The 26,556-nt window shown below is 36.2% G+C and overlaps 1 protein-coding gene and 2 long non-coding RNA genes across 3 annotated transcripts; 2 read left to right on the forward strand and 1 right to left on the reverse strand.

The window, feature by feature from the left end:
* Positions 1–12,024: 12,024 nt before the first annotated feature.
* On the reverse strand, positions 12,025–15,165 carry LOC145074402 (uncharacterized). Its single transcript, XR_013691832.1, has 4 exons — positions 14,587–15,165; positions 14,357–14,478; positions 12,358–13,830; positions 12,025–12,260 (listed from the first exon to the last, which is right to left on the reverse strand). It is a non-coding gene; the product is annotated as an uncharacterized LOC145074402 (long non-coding RNA).
* A 249-nt stretch (positions 15,166–15,414) lies between these two features.
* Positions 15,415–16,229, forward strand: LOC145074403 (uncharacterized). Its single transcript, XR_013691833.1, has 2 exons — positions 15,415–15,504; positions 15,587–16,229. It is a non-coding gene; the product is annotated as an uncharacterized LOC145074403 (long non-coding RNA).
* Positions 16,230–18,607: 2,378 nt separating this feature from the next.
* Positions 18,608–26,556, forward strand: LOC145072145 (uncharacterized). Its single transcript, XM_079018530.1, has 4 exons — positions 18,608–20,130; positions 20,816–21,910; positions 22,823–26,013; positions 26,177–26,556. The coding sequence occupies exons 1-3, from the start codon at positions 18,975–18,977 to the stop codon at positions 25,990–25,992; spliced, it is 5,421 nt and encodes a 1,806-aa protein (XP_078874656.1). The 5' UTR covers positions 18,608–18,974; the 3' UTR covers positions 25,993–26,013; positions 26,177–26,556.

Consider the following 26,556-nt stretch of genomic DNA (forward strand, 5'->3'; position numbering starts at 1 on the left):
TTATGTTTAAAATTCCCACTACAAGAAATAAAAAAAAAAGTAAAAACACCGTTTACCTATTAAAAACTTAAAGCACATTACCTTATTTACCCCCAACTTACTTTTCTTACAACCATAAAAGAAAATTATCGAATTGTACACAACGTATTTCGGGTAATCTTTATGAGATATATGATCTCTCCTCTTATAAAAGAGTACCTTTAATATGACGTGGCATCTCCTCAACATCTTAGACTTTCAAAATGAAATACCCAATATACCCTTCTCCTCCTTATGTTACAACATCAGTCAGTAAATCCCTCTCCAAATTCCTTCTCATATCAATGCGTTCATTAAAATCAGTATTTCAGTTTGATAACTTCGTATCCCTTAAATCTCGGTAAATCACTAAACTCGTGTGTCGCATCCCATTATGAATATATCACTCAACCTTGAACTCTCATATTTGGAAAACCCTAGCCGAGATGACACATTCCTTCTTCGATCTAAAGTTTCCACGCTCCATTATCATCTGTTCCAGTTCATCTTCTTCTATTTTTTCTAGATTTGATTCTCACCAGGGAATAGATGATAAACCACAATCGATCTTTATCATACTCACCAACTTCATCCTTGCCGATCAAATTGGTTGCCACCATCATCACCGACGAAGGTCATCCCATGTTCTCGATGTGACATCCCTAATTTCACGGCCAGAAAAGACCGATTTGTTTATTCTTTGTTTTTAAAAACCAGAGTAATCTTTCAAAGAAAACGGTTGCGGAATTTATTCCCAAAACAAAATATGATAAGAATTTATCAAAGCATTTCTTAAAGAAATGTATTTTCATTATATAACAAAATCTCGGGATGTCATGTTCCGATACAGACACATAAGCATTAACAAAACATACATTTATTTACACTAGTGATTTACATCTCCTTTAATCTCTCAGTGAAATATGTCTTCGTATTGATACCTGTGATACAAAGAAAATTGAGTGGGTCAGACTTGGGAGCTTGGTGAGCATATAGAGTGTTCATCCCACAATGTTATATCATATATTTATATATATAGAACATTCAAACTTGTACAATTTCACCATATAAAGGCAACTGTTATTCCACCCCCATCGATCCTCAAAACGACACGATCTAAACTCTCGTATCTAAAGTTTTCCTCTTTACCTGATCCCTACTCACGGATCTAAAGCTATCCTCTTCACCTGATCCATACTCACGGATCTAAAACTAACCTTTTCTCCTGATCCATACTCACGGATCTAAAACTAACCTCCTGATCTGATTCATACTCCCAGATCAATAATTATACCCAATCCATACTCCCGGAATAGGGACAATTAACTATACCTTAATCATGATCTGATTCATACTCCCGGATCAATAACTGTGCCCAATCCATACTCCCAGACTAGGGACAATTAACTTAGTCTGAATCCATACTCCTGGACTAATAACAAGTTTTATCTCTTTACCTGATCCATAATCCCGGATGTAAAACTAACCTCTTGGTCTAATCCATACTCACGGATCTCAGCTATCCATGTCCTACCCAACATATTTGTAGTTACAAAATACATATACAGTTTAACTCATTAAAACCTATATAGTTCATCCATTCCACCAACATCTCAAATAAACAACAATATATAAACACATAACACGTATTTCATAGCAAATACTTTATACTTATGTGTTAGAAGAACGTAACTATACACTCACTTGATCAGAAGATGATCGGACAACACTACGGCTTGCAATGGTAGTATTCTTCGATGAAACCGGGATATCTTCACACACCGGACTTCTCGCGGGCAGAGCTTCGGCTCGGAAACTGTAGCACCCGGTTCCTGGTATGTAAATGTTATTTGAGTATTTCCTTTCTTTTAGCCTTGGACTCGGCAAGTCATAGGTCCGACTCACCGAGTGGATGCGGGACCTGGGACACGTTTAAGTTGGTGACTCGGCGAGTCCATATCTTGGACTCGGCGAGTCATAGCTGTTGGATGAAACCCTAAGTTTTAGGGGTTTGCACCCTATTTAAAGGACTTATCAGCCCCAAGCCAGCCCCCATTGACCCTTAAAGCCCTATATCTCTCGTTCTAAGCTATTCTTTGAGAGTTTGAAGTTAGTGTGTGTGTTTTTGAAGGTTTGGAAGGAGGAAGGAAGTAGATCCAGAAGAAGGGAAGCCATCCAGGCATTATTTGTGTTCTTCCAGCAGTTCCTTTGAGGTATGACCCGTTTTCCCCATGATTTTATGCTTAATACTTCATTTGGGTCCTTCTTGGTCATTTCCCCAAGCTTGTATGTGCATTATATGTCGTAATAAGATGTTTGGCCTCTGGATCTAGGCAAGATCGAACTCCAGGAGCTCAGATCTGTTAGCTTTATAGCCCATGTTGCTTGTTAGCCCTAGATCTACCCCTTTTGAGACATTTTGAGCCCTAAAATCCATATTGGTGAATATCCACACGTAAAGTTGGAAACTTTACGTGTGATTAGTGTCCTAGAAGTCCGGATCTATGAATGGCATGGATTGGAATCGAGCAAATCCGTGTATTCAGTAGGTGCATGGCAACGACTTGGCGAGTCGTTCATATGACTCGGCGAGTCTATTCGCGAGTCTCCGAGTTTGTCCCCTTTTCGTAGTGTCGAGTGAGCAGTGAGTCACGGGGTGTGACTCAGTGAGTCGGAAGCCTAACTCATCTATGGAGGTACTCGGCGAGTCAATGCCCTGACTCGGCGAGTTCTAGGCAATCTCCTTAGATCAAGAACAGACTCGACGAGTTGTTCATACAACTCGGCGGGTCGCTGCATGAGTGTTCTTCGGATGAAGATGGACTCGACGAGTTGTTCATACAACTCGGCGAGTCTTAGCGTAAGTGTTCATCGGATGAAGATGAACTCGGCGAGTTGTTCATACAACTCGGCGAGTAGGATGAAGGACTTGAATATTGGTTAAGAAGGTGAACCCGTCGAGTCGTCGCCTAACTCGACGGGTAGGATCGGGATTCAGGGCAGTCGTTTGGGTAGGGACTCGGCGAGTTGGAAAGCCAACTCGGCGAGTCGGGTCAACTGAAAGTTGAATCTGGCTTTGGCTTAGGGCAAGGTCAGGGGTAAAATGGTCATTTTACCCAAAGGTCAGCGAGCAGTGTTTGATTGAGTATATTGTGGGAATTGCAGCCGGAGGGTTTCCGAAGCAGCAGCAGCAGTAGTAGGTGATCAATTCCCACACAGACCAGCAGCTATTTCGAGGTGAGTTTCCTTTCCAGTAGGAACGGGTCTAAGGCACCAAGGCCGACCCGCGTAGACTAAATGCTAGTACTAGAGTGTGGGCCGAGCCCGTATCTCTGGGTTCAGTCAAGTATGGTATATGTGTTAATATGATAGAGTTGCTTATACTTGTTGTCTGCATGATACTTGTGTGATATGTGTTAGCGGTTGAGTGTGGGCAGGGCCCGTATCTCTCCGAGGTTGGAGTGTGGGCCAGGCCCGTATCTCCCAGGTAGCGAAGTGTGGGCAAGGCCCGTATCTTCACAAGTATGGGCGAGGCCCGTATCTCCCGGCTAGCGAAGTGTGGGCAGAGCCCGTATCTTCCCGAGTGTGGGCAGGGCCCGTAACTCCTAGCGGAACATTGGTTGTTATATGTATGCATGGTATGGGGTATTATGGGGGAACTCACTAAGCTTCGTGCTTACAGTTTTCAGTTTTGGTTTCAGGTACCTCCTCAGCGAGGGGAAAGGAGTCGGCGCGGTAGCAGCATGTCACACACACATACACTCTCCGGTTTCCGCATTTACAAGCTTCATTGGGACTGATACTCTGATATTCTGATTAGTTGTATGTTTTGATTTTCAGACATGGTTCACTTTATGTTATGGTTGATCAAACGATGTTTTTGGTTATTAATATTTCTAAAGTAACGTTTTTAAACAAAAATTTTTGGTTAGGAAAATTGGGTCGTTACAGAAACTCTTTTCTTCTCCGGATCTTCGGGCTTCGAGACTTGCTACAGGTCTCGGGGTTGATACCGGGGCTTCAGGAGGTTAAAATAAGGCTTAGTGAGTATATCGGGAGTGGGATAGAAGAGATGCAGCAACCATAATCGGCTGGCCCTTGATTTCTATTTATAGGGCAAATTTCTCATTTTCCATGTCGTGAACAGTACTTTCACGTCATGGGCTTGATCGTCACTGCATGCGTCATCGCAAGTTCGGTCTGGTAGACTCTAGGAGGCGTCAGAAGTAGGGGTGGAATTGGTACGGTACCAATTCATTTTTCTGTAAACCGTGTACCGTACCAACTATAATTGGTATAAAAAATTCCTACTGGTACCGTACCAAGTATATTTGGTACCAATTTATTTGGCTACCAACAAGTTTGGTTGGTACAAATTGGTAATGGTATATACCAACTTCTTTTAATTTTCTATTATAATATTTAAAAATAAGCAAAGACATCGGAATTTTGATGTGTAATATAGAAATTAGTTATATAGTTCTTTTAGTTTACAAAAGAATTCTACTGAAGTAACGCTAAAGTAACGTTTTAATATTGCGCTTTAACGTGGTAATAACTATTGACCAACACGGCCAAATGACTAATATAATGTTATTAAAACAGTAAACACTAAATACAAATAACAGTTGAAATATATATATATATATATATATATATATATATATATATATATATATCAAATGAATTGGTTGGTACAGTATTACCATGGTATTCCAATTTTTGTACCATTACCGTACCAACATTGATCAGTTGGTACGGTACTACCAACCAAACATGTTGGCTACCAAATATCTTGGCTACCAAGTTTCTTGGTTCGGTTGGTAACATGTTGGTTGGTTTTCCATGGTACAATTTTGCCACCCTAGTCAGAAGACATGCCACGTCGTTACCACTGATTTCACATCGTGGTCTCTGATAGTCTTGGGGTTTCGCTTCCCGAACTTCAGAAATTCATAACTTTCGCATACGAACTCCGTTTTCGACGTTCTTTATATCGGCGCGTAGGTGAGATTATGCTCTACAACTCTCGTTTAGACTTTGTCGGCTAATTTTGAATTTGGTTTTAATATATTGTTAATATATCATTTTTAGTAGGTCGGGACAGGAAAACTCTGTTCGAAATTCATAACTCCTTCATCTGAACGTCGTTTTCGTTTGTCTTTTTACCGTTGCACTACTATTAACAAGATCTTCGACTCTCGTTTAGATTGTTTCGGCTAGAAATCACTCGATCTCAAATCGAGTATTCGGGCTGCATACCGCTATGCTGAAACTTTGGAAAATCATAACTTCTTCATGCGAAGTCAGATTTGAGCGTTCTTTTTATGCACGCTCTCGGTTTAACGAACACTAAGACTTTAGTTTAGATCAATAAGGCTAAAAATCGCTCCAACGCAAATTCACTTTTTATGTCATTCAGTGTCATGCCGGTTCTTTCGCGAAACTTCGACATGTCATAACTTCTTCGTCATAACTCGGATTTCGGCGTTCTATATATGTACGGAATCCTTGTAACATATACTACAACTTAGTTAAGATTATTCATCCTAAATAATCTTTTATCAAAAAGTCATTTTTGACATTTATCGTCTCTAAATTGACTAGCCCTGAGCTACGGGCGTTACACTCGACAACTTGCGATGGACGAGAGGTATTTTAAAATTGGATTTTATCCGTTCATTTTATTTGATTCTCCTCATGTTCTTCATGTTGTGTTTTTTTCCATCATTTTACCTTAATTTTGAGCAATTTCTTTTCAAGATAATGAAATAGTTATGTAACGACCCAAAAATCGAGGGTAAAAATTTCATTTTTAATATAGCTAAAAGATTGATACCATTTATTTCAAACATTTCAAATCATCATTAAGTAAAACATTTATTAGAGTTCATCACAAAATCATTCATTATGGAAATCATAGGTGTGTGCATTGCGATCAATCTGAGCCCTTCTTTTCCAAACCGTTGATACTTGAAACCAAAACTGTAAACTGTAAGCACAAAGCTTAGTGAGTCCCCCATAGCATACCCCACACACAATCCATGTAACACATATCATATTAGCTATAAAAGCTACGTATATCACACAAGCCATGCATACATAAAACCTGTAAGGATGCCATGGGCTACCCCACATGATCTTTACCTAGGAATGTCATGGGCTACCCCACATGGTCTTACATCCAATGCCATGGGGCACCCCACATGGTCTTTACCTAGGAATGCCATGGGCTACCCCACATGGTCTTACATCCAATAACACACAATCACATAGCATATCAATCATAGAATGACTAACACATATACCACAATCACATAATGGGCTGGCCTTGGTGCCTTAGACCCATAGGTATGATGAGAAGACTCACCTCGAAAGCAGAAGCTTCCCGAATGTCATCCTTATCTGCTGCCCTGCCGACTTCCCGAGCTATCAATACTAACAAATATACCCACTTAGCAACTGGGTCCCACACCATAATCCTTAATCCATGCATGGGGTAAAATAACCATTCTACCCCTGGCCCAGTATGATCCAAAACTAAGGCCCAATCCCAAAACAAAAGTCTGACACTATAATGTCCATAAGTCCTTTAATGGCCCAATTTCCAAATTGGGCCCAAACCCAATAGTCTACAAGGCCCATTTATCAAAAATTCCCTAAGACCCAATCTATGGCCTAATTTTCCAATTTGGGCTCAAAACCATAATGGGCCTCCACAAATAAATATCAACTCCAAAACCTGATGGCCCAATAGGACCCAAAACACGCAGTCCAAAATCATAAGATCCATAAAGGCCCATGAATGGCCCAATTTTCCAAATTGGGCCCATGCTCCTTATTGGGCCTTAACCTAAGATTCAATCCTTCATTCAGTTAAGAACACAAACACTCTGATGGTCCATTAGGGCCCAAGAATCTAGGACCTAAACAGATGGCCCAAACCCGAAGCCCAAAGTCCGAAACCTAACCTGGCTGAGTACGCAGGGCGTACTCAGCAGTACGCTGCATGTACTCGCTTAATGGATTGTATGCTGTGCGTACTGCCCTTTAGCCTCACTTTTGCCCTTAATCACTTAATGCTTTAAGTCATAAGTCCAAACCACAGATCTGAGTCCCACATAATGCCCAAACCCATAAAGTCACAGACTTGGTGACTTTGCATGCCCCCAATAAGACCAAATAACATTCTTCTTTCATGGAAATGGCTCAAACTCCAACATAGATGGTCTTAAACTCTAAATGTGCCAACTTTATGGACCTTGAACCTCAGAAACACTAAGAGGGGTAACTCAAAGCTCCTGGAATGAAATCAAGACCACTAGATCTCATACTTGGGACCAAAATGAACCAAAAACTCACAAATGGTAGATCTAAGAGATGAATGATCAAGTTAAAAGCTTTATGCCTTCATCAAGTTGAGAATGAGTCCCAAAAGCCAGATCTATAAGCTCATCCTTGATTCCCATCTTTGCAACAAGCTCAATCTTCTTGAAAATGGGCCAAACATCCCCAAAATGGACTCCATAAGCTCAAAATGTCACCATGAATGATATATGACGATTTCTAGGGTTTTAGAGGGTGGAGGCTGAAGATATTAGGGTTAGGTTATGAGATAAGGAGCTTAAATAGGGTCCAAGACCCTAAAATAGGGTTCTGATCTGACTTGAGTACGCCCATCGTAATTCTGGTACGCCCAGCGTACTCCAAAGAACATTCGCGACCATCTTGGTCAGTACGCCCAGCTTACTCCAAGGTACGCCCCGCGTACTAACTTTTTCACTAGTACACCCCGTGTACTCGGCTAAGCCTGAAAACCACTAAACTTCCGAAGACCATAACTTCTTCGTTCTAAGCCCGATTTCGACGATTCTTATATCCACGAAAAGGTAACGAGAAGCCCTACACTTCTATTAACTCATACCTTTCTTAAAACTTTCCGAACAAAAATTCATTTTCCGCAAAATCCCGAACTGCCACTTTACCAAAATACCCTAGGCTCCAAAACACGAACCGAACGCCCGGATCACTTCTAATACATCACCCACACCAAATGGGCCTAGATCCCACCTTATCAAATGTCGTAATCCTTATAATGACCGAACTTCGAGCTACAGCCTCAGGTTAACTAATTTTAATAAACAAATTTTGACTAATTTTGATCAATTTCTTTTGAAGATAATGGTATCCGATAAGCGCTACCTAGTTAAGCCTCTTCTTAAGGAATTAAAGATAATGCATTTTCCCAGGGCCAATTTTTTTGAGGTACTATTGCCTTTAACAAAAACATGTCATTCATGCATTCTCTATTAATGTCCAAAAAATGCCAGTTTTTGCTCCTAAAAGCCCTTTGCAATCATATTGATTTCTAATAAACTCTTTTGGTCTTATTATTCACTTTAATATATGTTTCACACAGATGATGTAACGACGTAAATTTCCAAACAAAATTTTCATTTTCAAAACACAATAAAACCCATTTTATAATTCTCAAATCACATATGTCTCAATTGTTCACAATGTAAATCACAATCCCAGAATCATAAAAACAATCTCTCGCCAGTGTGTACAATCATGTCGGTGCCTTCCCGCGATCCTCGGAACTACCTGAAACGCATAACACGATAAACATAAAGCTTAGTGAGTTCCCCAAAATACCACACACTGCTCGTCAGCCACTCGAGGCTATAACTCAATAAGACCCCCCGAGCAATGTGTCTCAGTGGGACCCTCCGGTCCCACAACTCAGCAACTCAATATAATACACAATATGCATAAAACAAATAGCAGGATAACTCAATACATAGCACAAACACATAGGACCCACTGGTCATGCATAAGATACCACTCAAGGTAAGTATAGTGAGAAGACCCACCTCGTAACTAGCAAGTGAAAATCTCGTGCTCGGGAATCTCGAACTCTAACCACCGGTCTAGCCTCCGCCTAACACATATAATAATCATCCCTAATTAATAATGGTCCTCAAGAAGCTAGACTAACCCTTCTACAAACTCACTGAAGGGTAAAAGACTATTTTACCCCTCCATAGGCTTAATAGTCCACAATTTAACCAAACCCTAAAAGTCAACAAAAGTCAATAGCAGGGAGTACGCTGCGCGTACTCGGCTGTCATGCAGGCATCAAGGATGCACGACCCTTACGCCGCACGTACTGGATTTACGCCCATCGTACCATCCAGTTTCCTCTTTCTCACTCATTTGGTCTTAAACAGTTAAGACCTTGGTTCATCCCATAGATCCAGACTCTCTAATAGTTCCTAACCCATAAAGTCAATGACTTGAAGCCCTTGCATGGCTGAAATGGTCACCAACACTCAAAATATACACTCTTTTGTCTCAAGGAACTCACAAATCATGCATGGAGTGATTCCAACAACCAATAATAGATTTTTATGACATTACACCACTCAAATGCCCAAAAGGGGTTGGTCCTAGTCTCTGGAGTTCAAGATCTCATCAAGTCTCCACCTTTTTGGGACAAAACCCTAATATACTCCATTAAGATGCTCATAACAAAAGAGAGGTAAAGTTTGAAGCTTTATACCCCAATAAGGGGCTCCCAACTCAGATACGCTCGGATCTAGAAGCTTGGACTCCAACTCCTTCTTCTTATTCAAGGCTTCCTCTTCTCTTCAAGAACACACAAGAACTCTTAAAGGCTCATAAACACACACACAAGCTCTAAACGAGGGTTAGGGCACACTTAGGGTTTGTTGACTGAGAATGGTGGCCAGAAATGAGGCCATCATATCCTTTATATAGGGGACTCACCCTAAATTAGGGTTTTCACTCTGGGCCCAGTACACCCAACGTACTCGGTGGTCTCCGCGTCACTTACACGTTGACGAGTACGCTGAGCGTACACCTCAGGTACGCCCCACATACTCGTTTTTCACCCTTTTTATAATAAGGGTCAAAATAGACGATAGCTTTAAAGATCAAGTTTCACAAATAAGATTGGAATGATATATTTTCCCCAAGGGTTAGTGATTCATATAATCTCTCAATTATTTACTCTTTTTGGAATTTGATGTTTTGGTTATTATGATGATCATACTAAGAGCCCCATTTCCTTTTTCTTCCATTGTACTTCCCAGGATGATAATACTTACACGATGCATCAGCAGCAGCAAGTCCGCACAAGGAGACCAACAAGAGCTATATCCATCGATTTCATCCCAAGTTCTACCCAAAGCCATCAAATAGTTGTTATTTCTTACCGATTAAGGTATGCATGTATTTTGACATCGTAAACATAATGCATCAATTTGGTTGATTCATGCAACACACCTTCAAGACTTATAGTTATACTATCGATATGATTTTGATGCACATTATTTTTATCTTATCACATTAGTGATTCAAGATCATTTCATTGCTAGAGATTTAGAATACCTTTTCAATTTCAACTGAAGTTGATTAATTGATATATAAGTTCATAACTTTGCTTAATCTTCCGTAATGTGGAGTTCATTATTTTTTTAACTCGTAATTTTTCAAATTTACTTTTAGTTTTATGTCTTGATTATCTGAGTTTGTTGTTTGTATATGTGGAGGTAAATTATATGGAGTAGTTCAGAACTGTTAGTTGAAGATCTTGTATTTGATTATTATTTATTACTTGGAAATTAAACTCTGCTCATGTTTGATTTAACCTAATATGGGTTGTATGTTACTTGCTTATTTTTAAAATTTTCATTTACAAAAGCTGTCACCTATGGACATAACTAAAAAGTCAAAACAAGGGAAAACTGAGAAATTACAAATAAGGTCTTTTCTTACCAACGTCATTTTCCAAATTTGCCCTCAAATGTTTTTTTTTTTTTTTTTTTTTTTTTTTTTTCATTTTATCAAATATTCCAGTCAATTTCTCATATATAAAATGACTAGTGATTGAATTTAATCTACTCAGATACATATCTTTACATATATTGTAAGTTGTAACTAAATTACAGTAATCCAAAACAACATTTATATGAAAGGTTGGATGATTAGATTACATTTGAATTTAACGAGACATGTGTCGTGCCATGGTTAATTAATTACATATAGTTCCTTGGAATGGTTGGAAGTGATGCACGCATGTGTTAAGTCCTTGTGATTATATCATGTACAACTAATTATGCTTAATCAAATCTTCCCTTAAGTTTACATTATTTAAAGGTATTTTTTGTCAACAAAAAAATCTTATCAGTCGCTACAATAGGAGTAATGGTTTTATAAGTCAAAAGAATCACCAATCCAAAAAAAAGTGCAAAAATGGTATCTGTAATACGCATTTTTTTGCAATTTTGTCTAATAATAATAATAATAATAATAAGACAAAACTGCAAAAATGGTATCTGTAATACGCATTTTTTTCAATTTTGTCTAATAATAATAATAATAATAATAATAAGACAAAACTGCAAAAATGGTATCTGTAATACGCATTTTTTTGCAATTTTGTCTAATAATAATAATAATAAGACAAAACTGCAAAAATGGTATCTGTAATACGCATTTTTTTCAATTTTGTCTAATAATAATAATAATAATAATAAGACAAAACTGCAAAAATGGTATCTGTAATACGCATTTTTTTGCAATTTTGTCTAATAATAATAATAATAATAATAAGACAAAACTGCAAAAATGGTATCTGTAATACGCATTTTTTTCGAGGTTTAGTCCAAACCTCGTTTCTATTGGCTTCATGGTCCTTTTGAGGTAGTTTGTTTGTGGTTTTGGTCCCTCGGTAAACTGAAATAACTTTAATGCCTTTCTGATATATATATATATATATATATATATATATATATATATATATATATATATATATATATATATATATATATATATATATATATATATATATATTATGTTTTTTCTATTTAATTTAAATAAAAAAAAGGAAATAATAATAAAGTTGGACCTCTCTCTCCTATGCATACCCACTTGCGATCCAACCCTTCTTCATAATCGATTCCAGCATTAGAGATGCAATTTCTTTCTTGAAAACATTGATTCCACCATCAAAGATCCGATTTACACTTCTTAAATAATCGATTCTTGCATTTGGATTGTATACCCTTCACCCTATTTTCTTTATTTCCTTTACCGATTGTGTGAGACACACACTAAAGAAGATGAACACGAAATGATACGAAAACGACCCAAAATTGAAACTCAAGCGATCCAGGTTAGCCATAGTAGACCTTCGAACCTACCATCTCACTTCCCTGATTGGCATCCCACTCAGAATTCAAAATCAAAAAATCAAAACCAATAGCAATCTAGATCAAGTACACAAATTAGACACAAAAATCCAACACTAACCTTGATGTCGATGGGATGGAGATGAATCGGTGATGGTTGAATTAAAGCGGTGACGAAACAAGTTAACTTCCTCGACATGAAACCCTTACACACGTGAGTGCTCTTGCTCTAGGATCCATGACAAAGAAGGTGATGTAAGAGATTGAAGGATTGTACTCGCAGAGGTTTTGCGGTGTTTATGATGAGAAACGACGGCGCGTGGATGAGATTATGCCGAAGGAAGCCGTGTGAGGAGTCGTTTTTGGCGGAGATGTATTCCGTTTGTTTGTACTGCAACCTGAGATCGATTCAACTGTTGCCATGGCACTTGTTGTCGTCCTGGATCAGATGTTCATGTAGAAAGAGGATATGATTAACATATAAGTTTGAACTTTGAACTCATCCAGCAAGATGGATCCGATTCCCCTAATTGGTAGGAATTAAAGTCATTTTTTTTAAATTAGGCTCGATCGAGGGCTTAATTTTTTTGTTTTATATAAAAGATCAAGCTCTGATAATGATGTGCATCCTTGTATCACCCATTGTAATGTTGTAGAGTTACAGGTTTTAGAACAGATGAAGGAGTTGCAAGTTTTAGAACAATTGAACAAATGAAGGAGAGGTGAAGTTGAAGAAATCAATCTGGGTTTTCTCTTCAAATCCGAGAGAGAGAGAGAGAGAGAGAGGCCCAACTTATTTATTTATTTTCATTTAAATTAAATAGAAAAAACATAAAAACTATATCAAAAGGGCATTAAATTCATTTCAGTTTACCGATGAACCAAAACCACAAACAAACTACCAGGGCCGGTCCATTGATTTTCAATGCCCGGGGCGTGATACTAAATTAATGCCCTTATATATAAAAAAAGTTATACAACAAAACCGAAATAAATCTCATAGTCAAACTATATCAAGGTTATACAAACAAAAACATACAAAAATTGATCTAAAACAATGCCTTTATACAATATCTTATTTTATGATAATCAAGACTTAGTAAAAATTGACTTTTTATACTAAAAAATATGAATCTGTATAATCATTCATGAGTGATGATCCTTCGAAGATATAATTTTAATAACTTCAATTTCACAAAAACTTCTTTTTGTGGAAGCAAACTGTGTACCAACAACAAAATATTATATGCAACTTTGTGAGAAACATGTTCATTTCCTTTGCAAACTCCATAATTTGAATAGTTGTCTAAAGAAGTTCACCTTTTTAGGCTTCATCCAACAATATTTCCCGCAATAGTTTGTAACTCAATAAATAGTTATCAAGTTCATCACCTCTAACAAAATTCCTATTTAAAGAGCCTTGTAACTTATTAGTAAGATGTTGTTCTCTCTTTTTTTGATTTCTACTTTCAGCACCCAATACTAGTTTACTAAGAATCATATTTATACTAAAGAAAAAAAAAGATTGAAAGTCAAAAAGATACAATAAAAGCAAAAAGGATACAACCTGAAGTTGGCTATCCATAACCACACCCTATACAAAAACAAAAAATAATATCAAAATTTCATAATTAACATTTCATATTTTCATTAATTAAATTAACATCAAAATCTCATAAATCTGATACGTCACGTTTTCATAAGTTAAAATAACTAATTAGATTATTTAGAAAAACTACATCATATTATACAAAAAACACATCCGCTTTTCAATATCAGAATTCAGATATCAAAATTTCCATATCAGCTTTTCAGAAATCAGATACATCAGAATTTTAGAAATTAAAATAACATATCAGATTTTGACATACATCAGGTTTTCATATACCTCAGATAAATCAGAAATCAAAAACACACCAGTTATTTAAAATTAGAACTCACATATCAGAATTTGAAAATCGGATTTACATATCAACATTTCAAATTTGGAATTTACATACCAGAATTTAGCATACATTAGAGTAATAAAAGATTAAAAAAATAATTACATCATGAACTTAAGAAAATCTTATTACAGAAAACCTTATAAAAGTCACAAGAAATTGAAGGAAAAAAGTTACCTCGAAAACTAATGAATCTTATAGTAGGTCTAGATCGATAAAACTACAACTTGATCAACTTCAGTTTAAGTCTGGATCGATAAAACTACAACTTTGATCAACAACTTCACTTCAACAGTAAGCTATATCATAAAACAAAAATTACAAAAATTTTAATCAACAATCACTATCTAATTTTTACAACTTCACGTTGGTTATGCAAGAAATTTCAAACAATAGAAAAGGCTTACTGGATTAGGACTTTAGGAGGGCCGATTAACTCAATCACCACTTGAAGAACGATAAGAAATTTAGTACATTTGAGGCTCGTTCAAAACTTCAGAAAGAAAGAAATTAGGGGAAGCGACTTACTCAGGATGAGAGAAAAAAACCCTGAGTTTACTTTATGCTAGATCAAGATTTTTAAATTTAATCACGGATCATCTTTCAACAGAAGCAGATGCCTCGTCTTCATCATCTTCATTAATTAAGAAGCCAAACGCTTGAGATGCTTGATAAATCGATTTTCCAGTTAGCGCATAATTAGGTATCCGCACTAACGCTTCCCTGATGAACTAAACCTAGATGAATTTTGGCCCAAATATTACAATACCAATAATAAACCACGAAAAATTGATGCCCCATAAAGAGTTGCTGCCCTGGGCTTGGTCCGGCCCTGCAAACTACCTCAAAAGGACCATAAAACCAAAAGAAACGAGGTTTTCACTAAGGGAGGTGATATTGCCACGACTCTTTTTTATTCATCCACGCATTTTAAACCATATTGACTATTTTTCCCCTCATTTATATGGCCTTTCCCTTCTCTCAATGTTCCACCTAAATTAAAAATCACCAGAGTATAGGATCTTCAAATAGTAAATCGCTTCATAAGGCTGCAACAATCACCGCTTACGACCCTCTGTTTGTGTTTGTAGATGCCGTCGTCGGCTGTTCTAGGGCTACCTGTTACACCTCCTTGGGTTTATTCGTCAGCTCATCTTAGGCTATTGTATATCTATCTGCAATTAAACTAAGTTTTCTGTGGAATTGTATGTATATGTAATAGTAAATGTAGAGTAGTAGAAATCGAGTTTTAAATGGCGAATTTTGTGGATATTTGAAGTTTACTGTTTAGAAATCAGTCCCCCTTCGTAATTTACTAGAATGAGGTACGGACTTCTGATGCTTTGATTGTTTATATTTATGAACATTAAGTTTGATTTTGGTTTTATATTTTTTGTGGATTTTGAGATTGAAACTGAAGTTAGAAGTGAGACCTAAGTGAGTGAGGAAGATGGGCTAAGGACAGTGGTTTCAGCTGAGAACGATCGTTACGTTTATCTGCCATACATTGGGACCTGATACTTCAATGACTCTTTATTGTATTTTTGATTTGATGCAATTTGCAACAGGTTCGAAGGCACGATGGTTCCAAGAAGAGAGAAAGCGGCGTTGTTCACATTTTGCACCTGTATTAACCTCGTAGGTATGGCTCTATGCTTGCTTATGATCACAATTCCAGATGTTGACAACAATCGGTTTGTCCTTATCGACTCCAGTCCGCTGGTGCAAGTCTCTCTTCCCCTCTTAATAGCTATCTTCCTTTTTTGTACAAACGATCTAAAATGGGGAATTGGAACAGTATAGCTTATTACTAGAAATGCATTAATTTAGGTGAAAATGATGGTCGCAGGTGATAGGATTCTATTGGAGACTGTGGTTCAAGGGGATCTCCAACACAGTGAGATGAGGAATGAGTTCATTTGGTGTAATGGTTTATCAAAAATGAGCGTATGCCTTTAATAAATTAATTGCTTTCTAAAGATAGATGACGAAGGGCACAACTGTCAATTTACTTTAAAAATCCGTGGATATATAAAAAGATGTTGTGGAATTATCAGCTCCCTTTCCCTAAACCTCGAAAAAAATCATAACATATAGACCATTTTTGCAATTTTGTCTAATAATAATAACTAGATTATAGCCCGCGTTAAACGCGAGAAACGTATAAAAAAACATATAATCGTTTATAGATATTGTATAATGAGTATAAAAAAATATATGGTTATTGGTATTATTGAAATGTGTAGAAAATACATTAAAAACGATAAATATATATAATCATTGAATGATCTCTTTGTAGACATCATTTTTTTATTTTATTAGTTGAACGACTTTCCTCGTTTCATATAGTTATTATATTTATATATTTATAAGCATTTTAATTAGACGTTCCTTGCATAATAATGTTACCTAATTTAAACATATATTGACAACCAATATACCGTTTTTTCTATTGCATTAAATATTGACAACTATTTCATTTATTCAAATAAAGTTATGTAATATAATTTATAAAATGTTAAATGTTATATAGATTTAATTTTAGTATATCATCAATGAAGATTCTTTTCTAAATCATGATTGGTTTATTTTAAATTGATTATAAATATAAATGTTAGCTTTTATGTTTGTTCTTATTTATTTAGTGTTCGTAAGAACTTTGCATTAGTTTTGGCGCAACTTTGAATAATTTTAGTATATCATCAATGTAATTTGATATATCTATCAATTATATGAAATATCAAATAATGATATTTCATTACTATTGTGATAATTTAATTTATATATTGTATTTTCACTAATCTTAACGGTCTTATTTTTTCTAATAACCGTAACGCTTTTACTAAATGTACTTTTTACAAATCTCCTAATATCTTATAATTTTTAACTTACTTTATAATTTTTCATAACTATGTTATTTTCAAGATTGACTGCTTTAATAGTGTTTTTTTTTCGGTATATTCAATTTTATATTTCATTGTACAACATCATCGTTTGTATGTATTCTGAAATTTCACTTTAAAAATGTTTAATGTTTACACCTTGATATTAATTTTTTTAATAAACTCATGTAATAATTATGAAATATATATCTCATTTTAATTAACATTCACTTCCTTTATTATATCAAATTCCTCATTAAACGGATATACTTTTGGAAAATAATAATTATAATAGGGCAACATTATCTAAGACGTAAGTGTTTGATATACTTTTGGAGAAAAAAAAACCAGGATCATTAAAAAAAATTATATAAAGAAAATACAAATTTAAATTTGTTGAAATTATGGATGAAATTACTGGCGAAAATTTATTTTGGAGGGAGTTGTATTTTGTAAGGTATAATAATATTACAAAATTTGAAATATCTATATTTGTTGTGTAAATTAATAAATTTTATTGTTACTATACAAAGATAAAAAAAGTAGGTTGATATGATATACAAAAACATAATAATTTCAATGATATTTTAAAATCATGCCAAAATTAACCGAATTCTTATGACATAAAAATTTTAAAAAAAAAATTCATAATCATCTCTAATATATAAAAGTAATATTTTCGTAATTAATGTCAGTTCCAAAGATAGTTAATTTTTGTTTTGTTAAAGGTACCTAATATCTTTTCATGTTTATTTGAAAAGTTTCAGAAAAATAGTTAACTGATTTCATGTAATTTGTGATAAAGAAAATCGAAATATATGAATACATACATTTGATATAGGAACAAAAAATAATCGAAAAAAATATAAAAAGCGAAAGAAGGTACTGACCTTCTAGCGCACAAGAGTGAATGTTTATAGTAGAGAATGATGATAGAAGTTATAAGCAACATTAACGATGTTGTAGGAGAAAGTTTGAAGAAAAGAAACAACTGAAAATAAATGTGAGTCGCGGATTCAATGATGAATCGTATATGTAAGTGATAATTTGAATATAATTTTTCGGTATTAATGATTTCTTAATAAAAAAAGATTTTATATTAATGGTTTATTAATGTAAACGGATTTATATTAATGGTTGATATTAAGGCCTTAATTGAAATGATTTGTTAGTAATATGTTTTTAAAATTGACCATATTAAAATCTTCATAACTGAAAATTCAAGATGTAAAATATGGAAAGCTTTTATTGGAATTAAATACATTCCATTTCAACGAATGTAAGTTATTGATTCATGATTGGAAAACATTTATTGGAATTAAATACATTCCATATGGGGAAGATGATGTCAGCAATTTGATCTAATGATGAAAAAATAAGATTAAAATACAATCAATGGTCTAGATTATTTAAGATGATGTCATAAGGTTTCTCTTATAGTAATATTTAAGATAATAATAATAATAATAATAATAATAATAATAATAATAATAATCCACCAAATATGGGTATAAAAAAGTATAAAATAGCACGGTTAGAAAACTTATTCCATTCGTGGAATGTACAAGAAGGTGGAATATTTGTGCGCCGTTGGTCAACGCCTCTCTCGCACTGAAGATAAAGTTGTTATCCTCAAAGAAACACAGAGTAATTGAAGGAGGAAAATTTTTGCTAAAAGGTGATGGTAGGGACAGAAGTATAATCAAGTATCGACAACCGAAGAATTTTCTGAAACCTAACCGCACCAACTCCGTTGGCCGAGGGAATTCCGGCGACAGTTCAGCAGTCCTTGCTATTGAAACTCCAACAAGATTTGATACAACGACTTCTTCTTGAGCAGGTGGTTCTTTTCTACTATATTAAGGTTTGAAGTCATTTGGGTTCGCGTCAATTGCTAATAAGAGAGAACACAAATGTCGTCACAGCTACACCTTGAGGATGGTTCCCTTTACACATCCAGACCGTCCAATTTAAAACCTGTATCTACATCTAGTATCGACTGGTCATCCAGAGCGTCCAATTTGCCACCTCCACCTACATCTACATCTAGTAAGGAGACTAGATCCTCGTCCCCAAAGGGACAACTAATTTGCCATCGATTTACAATTGCTCAGATTCGATCTGCCACCCAAGACTTCAACGAAAGCTTGCTAACAGGGAAAGGTGGATTCGGGAACGTGTACAAAGGCATAATCGATAATGGAACAAAAATCATAGTGGCTATTAAACGGTGGAACGTCGATTCTTCTCAAGGTGTCCGAGAATTTCGGGCTGAAGTTGATTTACTTACTATGGTGCGACACCCTAACATAGTGTGTTTGCTTGGATATTGTACTTATGACAAAGAGATGATCCTTGTTTACGAATATATGTCCAATGGAAGCCTTGAAGAGCACCTACACAAGCACAATACTCAATTATCTTGGTCGCAAAGGCTTCAGATATGTATTGATGTTGCACGTGCATTACACTACCTCCACAATGGGAGTAGTGGGCAAGAGATCATATACAACAATGTGAAGAGCGCTGATATTTTGTTAGATAACCAGTGGGTAGCAAAAATCGCAGACTTTGGATTGTCTAAAATAATCCCTATTGATAACTCCTCTACCCATATTAGTACTGAAATTTTAGGCACATTTGCGTATATAGATCCAGAATATATGGCAACTGGCAGACTAAGTAAGAAGTCTGATGTGTATTCATTTGGAGTGGTTTTATTGGAAGTGCTATGTGGGAGGCATGCAATCGATAATCTTGATAAGAAACAGCGACTACTGGTGAGATGGGCTCAAGACTGTGTGAGAAGAGGGAAACTAAAGCAGATCATTGATCCAGAGTTGAAGGGGCAGATTTCAAGTACATGCTTGAATGATTATGTGAAAATAGTGGAAGGGTGTTTGCGTAATAGTCAAGAGCAACGTGTTACAATGGATGAGGTTGTTTCTGGTCTTGAGTCTATATTGGCATTACAAGAGAGAACTGATCATAATTCTATTCCCCAAAAGGGTATAAATGTATCTGGTTGGAGGTTGGATAAGCAATTCTTATCCTACGGACGGAACTCTGGTAAAGCCAAAACTCAATTATATTTTTCTGCTTGTGAATAAATTTATAATCCAACATCTATTTGTGCAAATATATGTATTTTTTTTTCATAAATCTAGTATGTTATTATGAAATGCACACAAGATGAAAAATAAGTCAAATTATAAGTACCTTAGTAACGCTATGTCCTTAAAATCCTTGTAATATATGATTGTTAAAAAAAGCAAGTGAAGCTGACTTTCATATGTATATAATGTTAACCAATTAAGTGTCCAATGGGACGATGTTTAGTATGAAGAGGATGGATAGATATAACATTAATACAATTTTTTTCATAAGACAAAAGAAAAACACCAGGAGTAATGGATGAAAAAACATTGGTTATATATATAATAATGCATCCATTACTACTTGTATGTTAGGGAATCACTCAATCACCCATATCAAACCTTGAATAGGCATCATGGTCCTTGAGTTCAACTTTCTGTGTTATTGCCTACCAGCATTTATCTACTTAAAGTACTTTCGCTTCTAGTCTTAGTTGGGGTGGGTATTTTTCTTCCGACTTACCACACTAACTAGTGCCTCCATATGTGTATATATAAAATTATGTATGTTCTTTATCCATGTATCACTCTATTCTTGACATTCCTCGGTAATTCCTTGTTGATCTTTAGTATACTTTTCTTTGTAAACACCTTTTCAGGGGAAAGCTACTTTAGCAAGGTCACAAGGCTTTTGTCTGCAAAATCCCTCCGGCATAAGGGAGATGTTGGTAACATATCCAAACCATCCAATTTGCCACCTGTACCTACATCTAGTAAGGAGACCGGATCATCGTCCCCAAAGGGAAAACGTTTCCATCAATTTACAATTTCTCAAATTCGATCCGCCACTCAAGACTTCAACAAAAGCTTGGTGATAGGGAAAGGTGGATTCGGGAATGTGTACAAAGGCACAATCAAGAGTGGAACAGGAATCATCGTGGCTCTCAAGCGGTGGAACCCTGTTTCTCATCAAGGTGCCACTGAGTTTCAGGCTGAAGTTGATTTGCTTCCTATGTTGCGACACCCTAACATCGTGTCTTTAATTGGATCTTGTACTGATCGTAAAGAGATGATTCTTGTTTACGAGTATATGTCCAATGGAAGCCTTGGAGAGCACCTACACAAGCATCGTACTCCGTTATCTTGGTCACAAAGGCTCAACATATGTATTGATGCTGCACGTGCATTACACTACCTCCACAATGGGAGTAGTGGGAAAGAGGTCATATACAACAATGTGAAGAGCGCTGACATATTGTTAGATAACCAATGGGCAGCCAAACTCACAGACTTTGGATTGTCTAAAATAATCCCCACTGATAACTGGTCTAACCATGTTAGTACACAAGTTGCAGGCACATTTGGGTATATCGATCCAGAATTTTATACAACAGGCAGACTAAGCAAGAAGTCTGATGTGTATTCCTTTGGAGTGGTTTTATTGGAAGTACTATGCAGGAGGCGTGCAATCGATTGGAATCTTGATGAGGAACAACGGGGATTGGTGAGATGGGCTCAACACTGTATAAGAACAGGGAAAGTAGAGCAGATCATTGATCCAGATTTGAAGGGGCAGATTTCGCTTAAATGCTTAAATGATTATGCAAGAATAGTGAAATGCTGTTTGCGTGAACATCAAGAGCCACGTATTACAATGGCTGAGGTTCTCTTTGGTCTTGAGTCTATAATGGCAATACATGAGAGAACTGATTCGGGCTTCCAGAAGCATTTCTTTTCCTACAGAGAGAAATCTGGTAAGGCCATACTTTTTCTATATTGTCTCCTTGTATATGAATACATACTGCTACTGTACTGTCGCATCATATTTCTATACATACTTTCATGTATAAGTGTATAAATCTTGACCAAGTGTCTGCTCGGAGGATTTCTAGGAGACAGAGGATACAACATTAACACAAGTATTTTCATAAGATAATCACTAAATGGACTGAAATCCTTTTAGTCCTGTCCTCTCTTAATTAGCTCTCATTCAGAGAGTACTCTTTAATCATCATTTGTCCTCTTCTTCATACATACTTGTATTCCTCATACATCATTCTTTGGCCCTTTTAATTCTCCAATTTCTTCTTCTCCACCTGTTCAGTCCCCTGTTGTTCTCCATTTGGAATAAAGTAATTCTTTATTACCACTTCTGTTATTGTCACCAGAATTCTTGTTATAAAAACTGCATAGAAATTGTATTCAACAGCGTCCTTCCTCTTAAGTTGGTGCATTGCTTTCTAAGGAATCAAATTAACTAATATGAAGGTGACTTTGTGAGATAAATACATACAAGAGAAGTTAGTGATACTGAGATATTAAATTATTTCTTTCTATATTTGGCCAAAAAGAGACGATTCTATTAAAAATTTGTCATATTTTGGTTTATTCAAGTAAAAAGAAGAAAAGTAAAAGAATGATGATAATTACATGTACATTCTATGGGCTTGCTTAAGCACTATGTATCATTTGACTTACCTCAAGTGCTTGTGTGTGTGTGTGTGTTTGTGTGTACATACATACATACATACATACACAAAAACGTATATCACCCTATTCTTTTTTCTCTGGGTGATTCCATGTTGATGTTTAGTATGTTGGCCATGTAACTGTTTTTTGGTATAGTTCTTTTTGCAAAAAGATGATAATATTGCTTTAATTTTCAGGGAGAAGCTACTTTAAAAAGGACATTGAGGTTTTGTCTCCCAAATCCGACCAGCATGAGGGTGATTATGGTGACATGCCAGAAAAGGATGTGGATGTTATATCTAAAAATTCATATGAGCGCCTTGAAATAAGTTCACAGCAAAGCATCAGGTACTCTAGTGACGAGTTTGATCCAACTAGTGAGCCAAACCATGAAGTCATTGATGAAGACCAAACAAAATCCTTGTATGAATTGATGCAATTGGAGTATATACAACGAGCTGATGCTTTGATGAGGATGAAGGACTTTTTACACCTCATCTGGTTTTACCATATGAAAAAAGAAGCAGAGGTCAACTTTAGGTCTCTTTTAGACAAGTTTTCCTCATTAAATGAGTACATAAGAAAGTTACTGGACTCTCCCACGGATGGAAGCTACCTGATAGAGATTCAAACACTTCTTCAAGACATTGAAGAACATTTAGATGATGCTCATTTTGATATGGTGGCCTATTTACCAGAAGACAACAGTTTCGGGTCTGTAGGAATTGAAAATCTAGCAACAGGAGTCAACTCTGGGCAAGTTTCTATTGCAAGTTTTTGGTCAGGTATACCAGAAGTCCATGCTAGTGTAGTTGCTTCGGCTGCCCACAGAGCTGTAAGTTGTATCAAGGATTTGAAAGTCAAGAAGCTTGGTATTTCGGGAAGTGGTTCTCAGGAAGTAGCAGAAACATTGAAGGATATGCCAGAGTTAAGAAGCGCGTTTGATATGGTCTTGTGTGTACATGTAAAACGTCATAACATCAAAGAGCTTGTGAACGATATAGAAGAAGAAATATATCTGTGGAGGAAAAGAAGCTCAGAAACTGACAATGAAACAATTGTTGTGGAAAAGTACCTGAACTGTTTGTTGTTCATAGATTGCAGTGACACTTATATCGATTTGCATGACCCTGAGTTCAATCTGTCCAAATGGTTTGAAACTGTGCAGATAGTGATGACAAGTGGATCAGAAAATGCTTATTGCCCGGTGGATATAGAGATCAGAGTTGAGGATCATCTTCTACCTTGGATATTATTCTCTGCAAATGTTGACCTAGAAACAGTGAGCAAGTACACTAGGATTCAAGAAATGGCAACACGCTTAATCGAAAAGTGTCATGGCCATTTACTCTCCATCATTTTACTTGCAAGGGCTTTGAGAGGTGTGGTTCAAGTTGGTGTTTGGGAATTTGCATTACAGGAATTAGCCTCACAAAAAGAGCCTTCATCATCATCACAGTTGGGTATCACAAGTGATGTCATGGTGAGGGTGTTAAGATTCATTTGGTCTCGCATGGAAAGCTTGTCTCAAAGGTGCATTATACAATTTGCAACACGCTACATAGGAACAGAGTTTGATAAATTTTTATTGATAAGGAGTTGGATTAGAGATGGGTTGGTAAAAACTGAACAGGAAGGAGAAAATGTCTTTGAAGACCTCATACGTTCCTTCCTTCTAGAACAAGTCGGGAATAATTGTGTTAGAATGAGAGATGAGACTCGAGTTGTTTTAGTTGCTGAATTTGTACCTCGTGCATATCGACTTTATCTTAAGCAAGATGGTTCAGAATCAATCAGAATGCCAAACGTTGAAGAGTGGGATGCAAGGGAAATCCACTTAAGTAATAACATAATATCCGAGCTTCCAGATAACCCCAACTGCCCAATTCTTGTAAATTTGTTTTTACACTTCAATCAAGATCTCATTGATATTCCCATTACATTCTTTGATAACATGCCTAGCATCCAAGTTCTAGATTTGTCAAGCACGAGCATAAAATGTTTGCCATCTTCCATTTCCAAGTTAACAACTCTTGGAAAGTTATTCATAAGAGACTGTGACCTTTTGATGGAACTACCACCTGAAATTGGAGCCCTTAAGAATCTCAAGGTATTTGATTCAGAAGGAACACAGCTTGTATGCTTACCAGAGCAATTTGGATCGCTAACCAAGTTGGAGTGCTTGAAGTTTTCTCTGTACAACTTTCCAGATAAGCCCAAAGCAAGCAACGAAATTATGCAAATAGTTCCTGTAACAGTGTTCTCAAAACTCATACGGTTAAAAGAACTAAGCATTTGTATGGATTTTTATGGTGAATGGTGGGAAGATGCGGTCAAACTTATCATCAAAATTTTGCCTAAATTTTGGAACTTGGAATCTTTGAGATTGTATTTACCTACAATAGAACTGCTGGAGATGTTTATGGGGACACTGAACTGGAGAGGGGTCCCTCTTTACCAACATTTGTCAAATTTTGGTTTCGTTGTTGGTCACCTTAAACAACGTCTCATATCGCGTGTCCCACATGACCTTCATAAGACCTTTGCAAAACTGCCAAAGTGCCTGACATATACAAATGGTGAGGGGGACACAAAAGTGATTTCCAGTGTGCTAAAACATGCTAATGCTCTTTTCTTAGATCGCCACTGGACTGTCCAGTCCTTGTCTGCCTTTGGACTCGCAGAGATGGAGAAGCTGAAATTTTGCATGTTATCGGAATGCAATGAGATGCTGCAGATTGTCAATGGACGCCATGTAGAAGATTTTTTCTATAGATCATTTCTTGGATCATTACAACATCTGTCAGTTCATTACATGAAGAGTCTTGGTTGCATCTTGGATGGTCCAATTCATAGTCGGTGTCTGTTCAATCTAAAAACCTTGGCGATGCATTCATGCCCTGAGTTGAGGACCATTTTTACGCAGGGGTTGCTTGAAGGTCTCACTTGCTTAGAGTGTCTTATCGTTGAAGACTGTAGTATGATCAATAGCCTTATTAGTTTGGGGTCCTACAACTCTACATCAACTCGTTATCTTCCAAGCTTGAAAAAGATATCACTTATCCACCTCCCAGAATTGTTGAGCATCTCTGGTGGTATAAGTATTGCCCCAAGATTAGAAAGTCTGGTCGTTTATGATTGCCCAAACCTTGAGAAACTATCCTACATGAAAGCATTTGATAATGATATCAAGGAAATTAAAGGAGAGAATGAATGGTGGGATGCATTGAAATGGTGCCAACCGGACTGGACCGGTGGTCGGCCTGATTATCTGGCTAGAGTTTTCATCCCGCTTGGAACAAATGGTGACATTATGGATGAACTAGCTGATGCTGTCAACATTCTCCCTCATTTAAGTGATCATTAGCGTTTTTCTTTTTTACCACAGGTGAAGTTTCCTATCTTGATATCTTAAAATCAGTTGATCTCATAAACATTATCATTTTTTATCATCTGAAACCTGAAAGCATATCAATTCACCACTACCCAACGGGGTATAAGGGATTCTAATATGTTGAAATAATAGTATGATTTCTTTTAATGTGTGTTAGGTATTGGGGGGCTTACTAAGGAAGCAGAAACAGTGCAAGTGGACACACCCCCATGTGAATCTAAAAACAAAGTGTGTGTTAAAAGGTGTATGTTTGGGTGTGATTTACATATGCCGAAACTTGCTAGAATGAAAGTATTTTATTCCTGGTGATCTAGTGTTAAGGGAGAGGGCAAAGTTTATAACTTCATAGTAGACACTTGGAAAGCGTTGAAGGCGAAGCAAATCCACACTTTTGTATATCTTTTTTTAGTAGTGAAACTATTTATATATTTTACACCCAATTCTTAGAAAATGTGATAGCTTTTTTATAAGTTGTACAGACTTTTGTTTCGTAGTATATGATGTATTTTTCAAGAAGAATTTCTATATTTTTGGTTA

The sequence above is a fragment of the Lactuca serriola genome, chromosome 9 (genome assembly GCF_051521515.1).
Source record: "Lactuca serriola cultivar US96UC23 chromosome 9, Lser_US96UC23_V15, whole genome shotgun sequence".
NCBI lineage: Eukaryota > Viridiplantae > Streptophyta > Magnoliopsida > Asterales > Asteraceae > Lactuca > Lactuca serriola.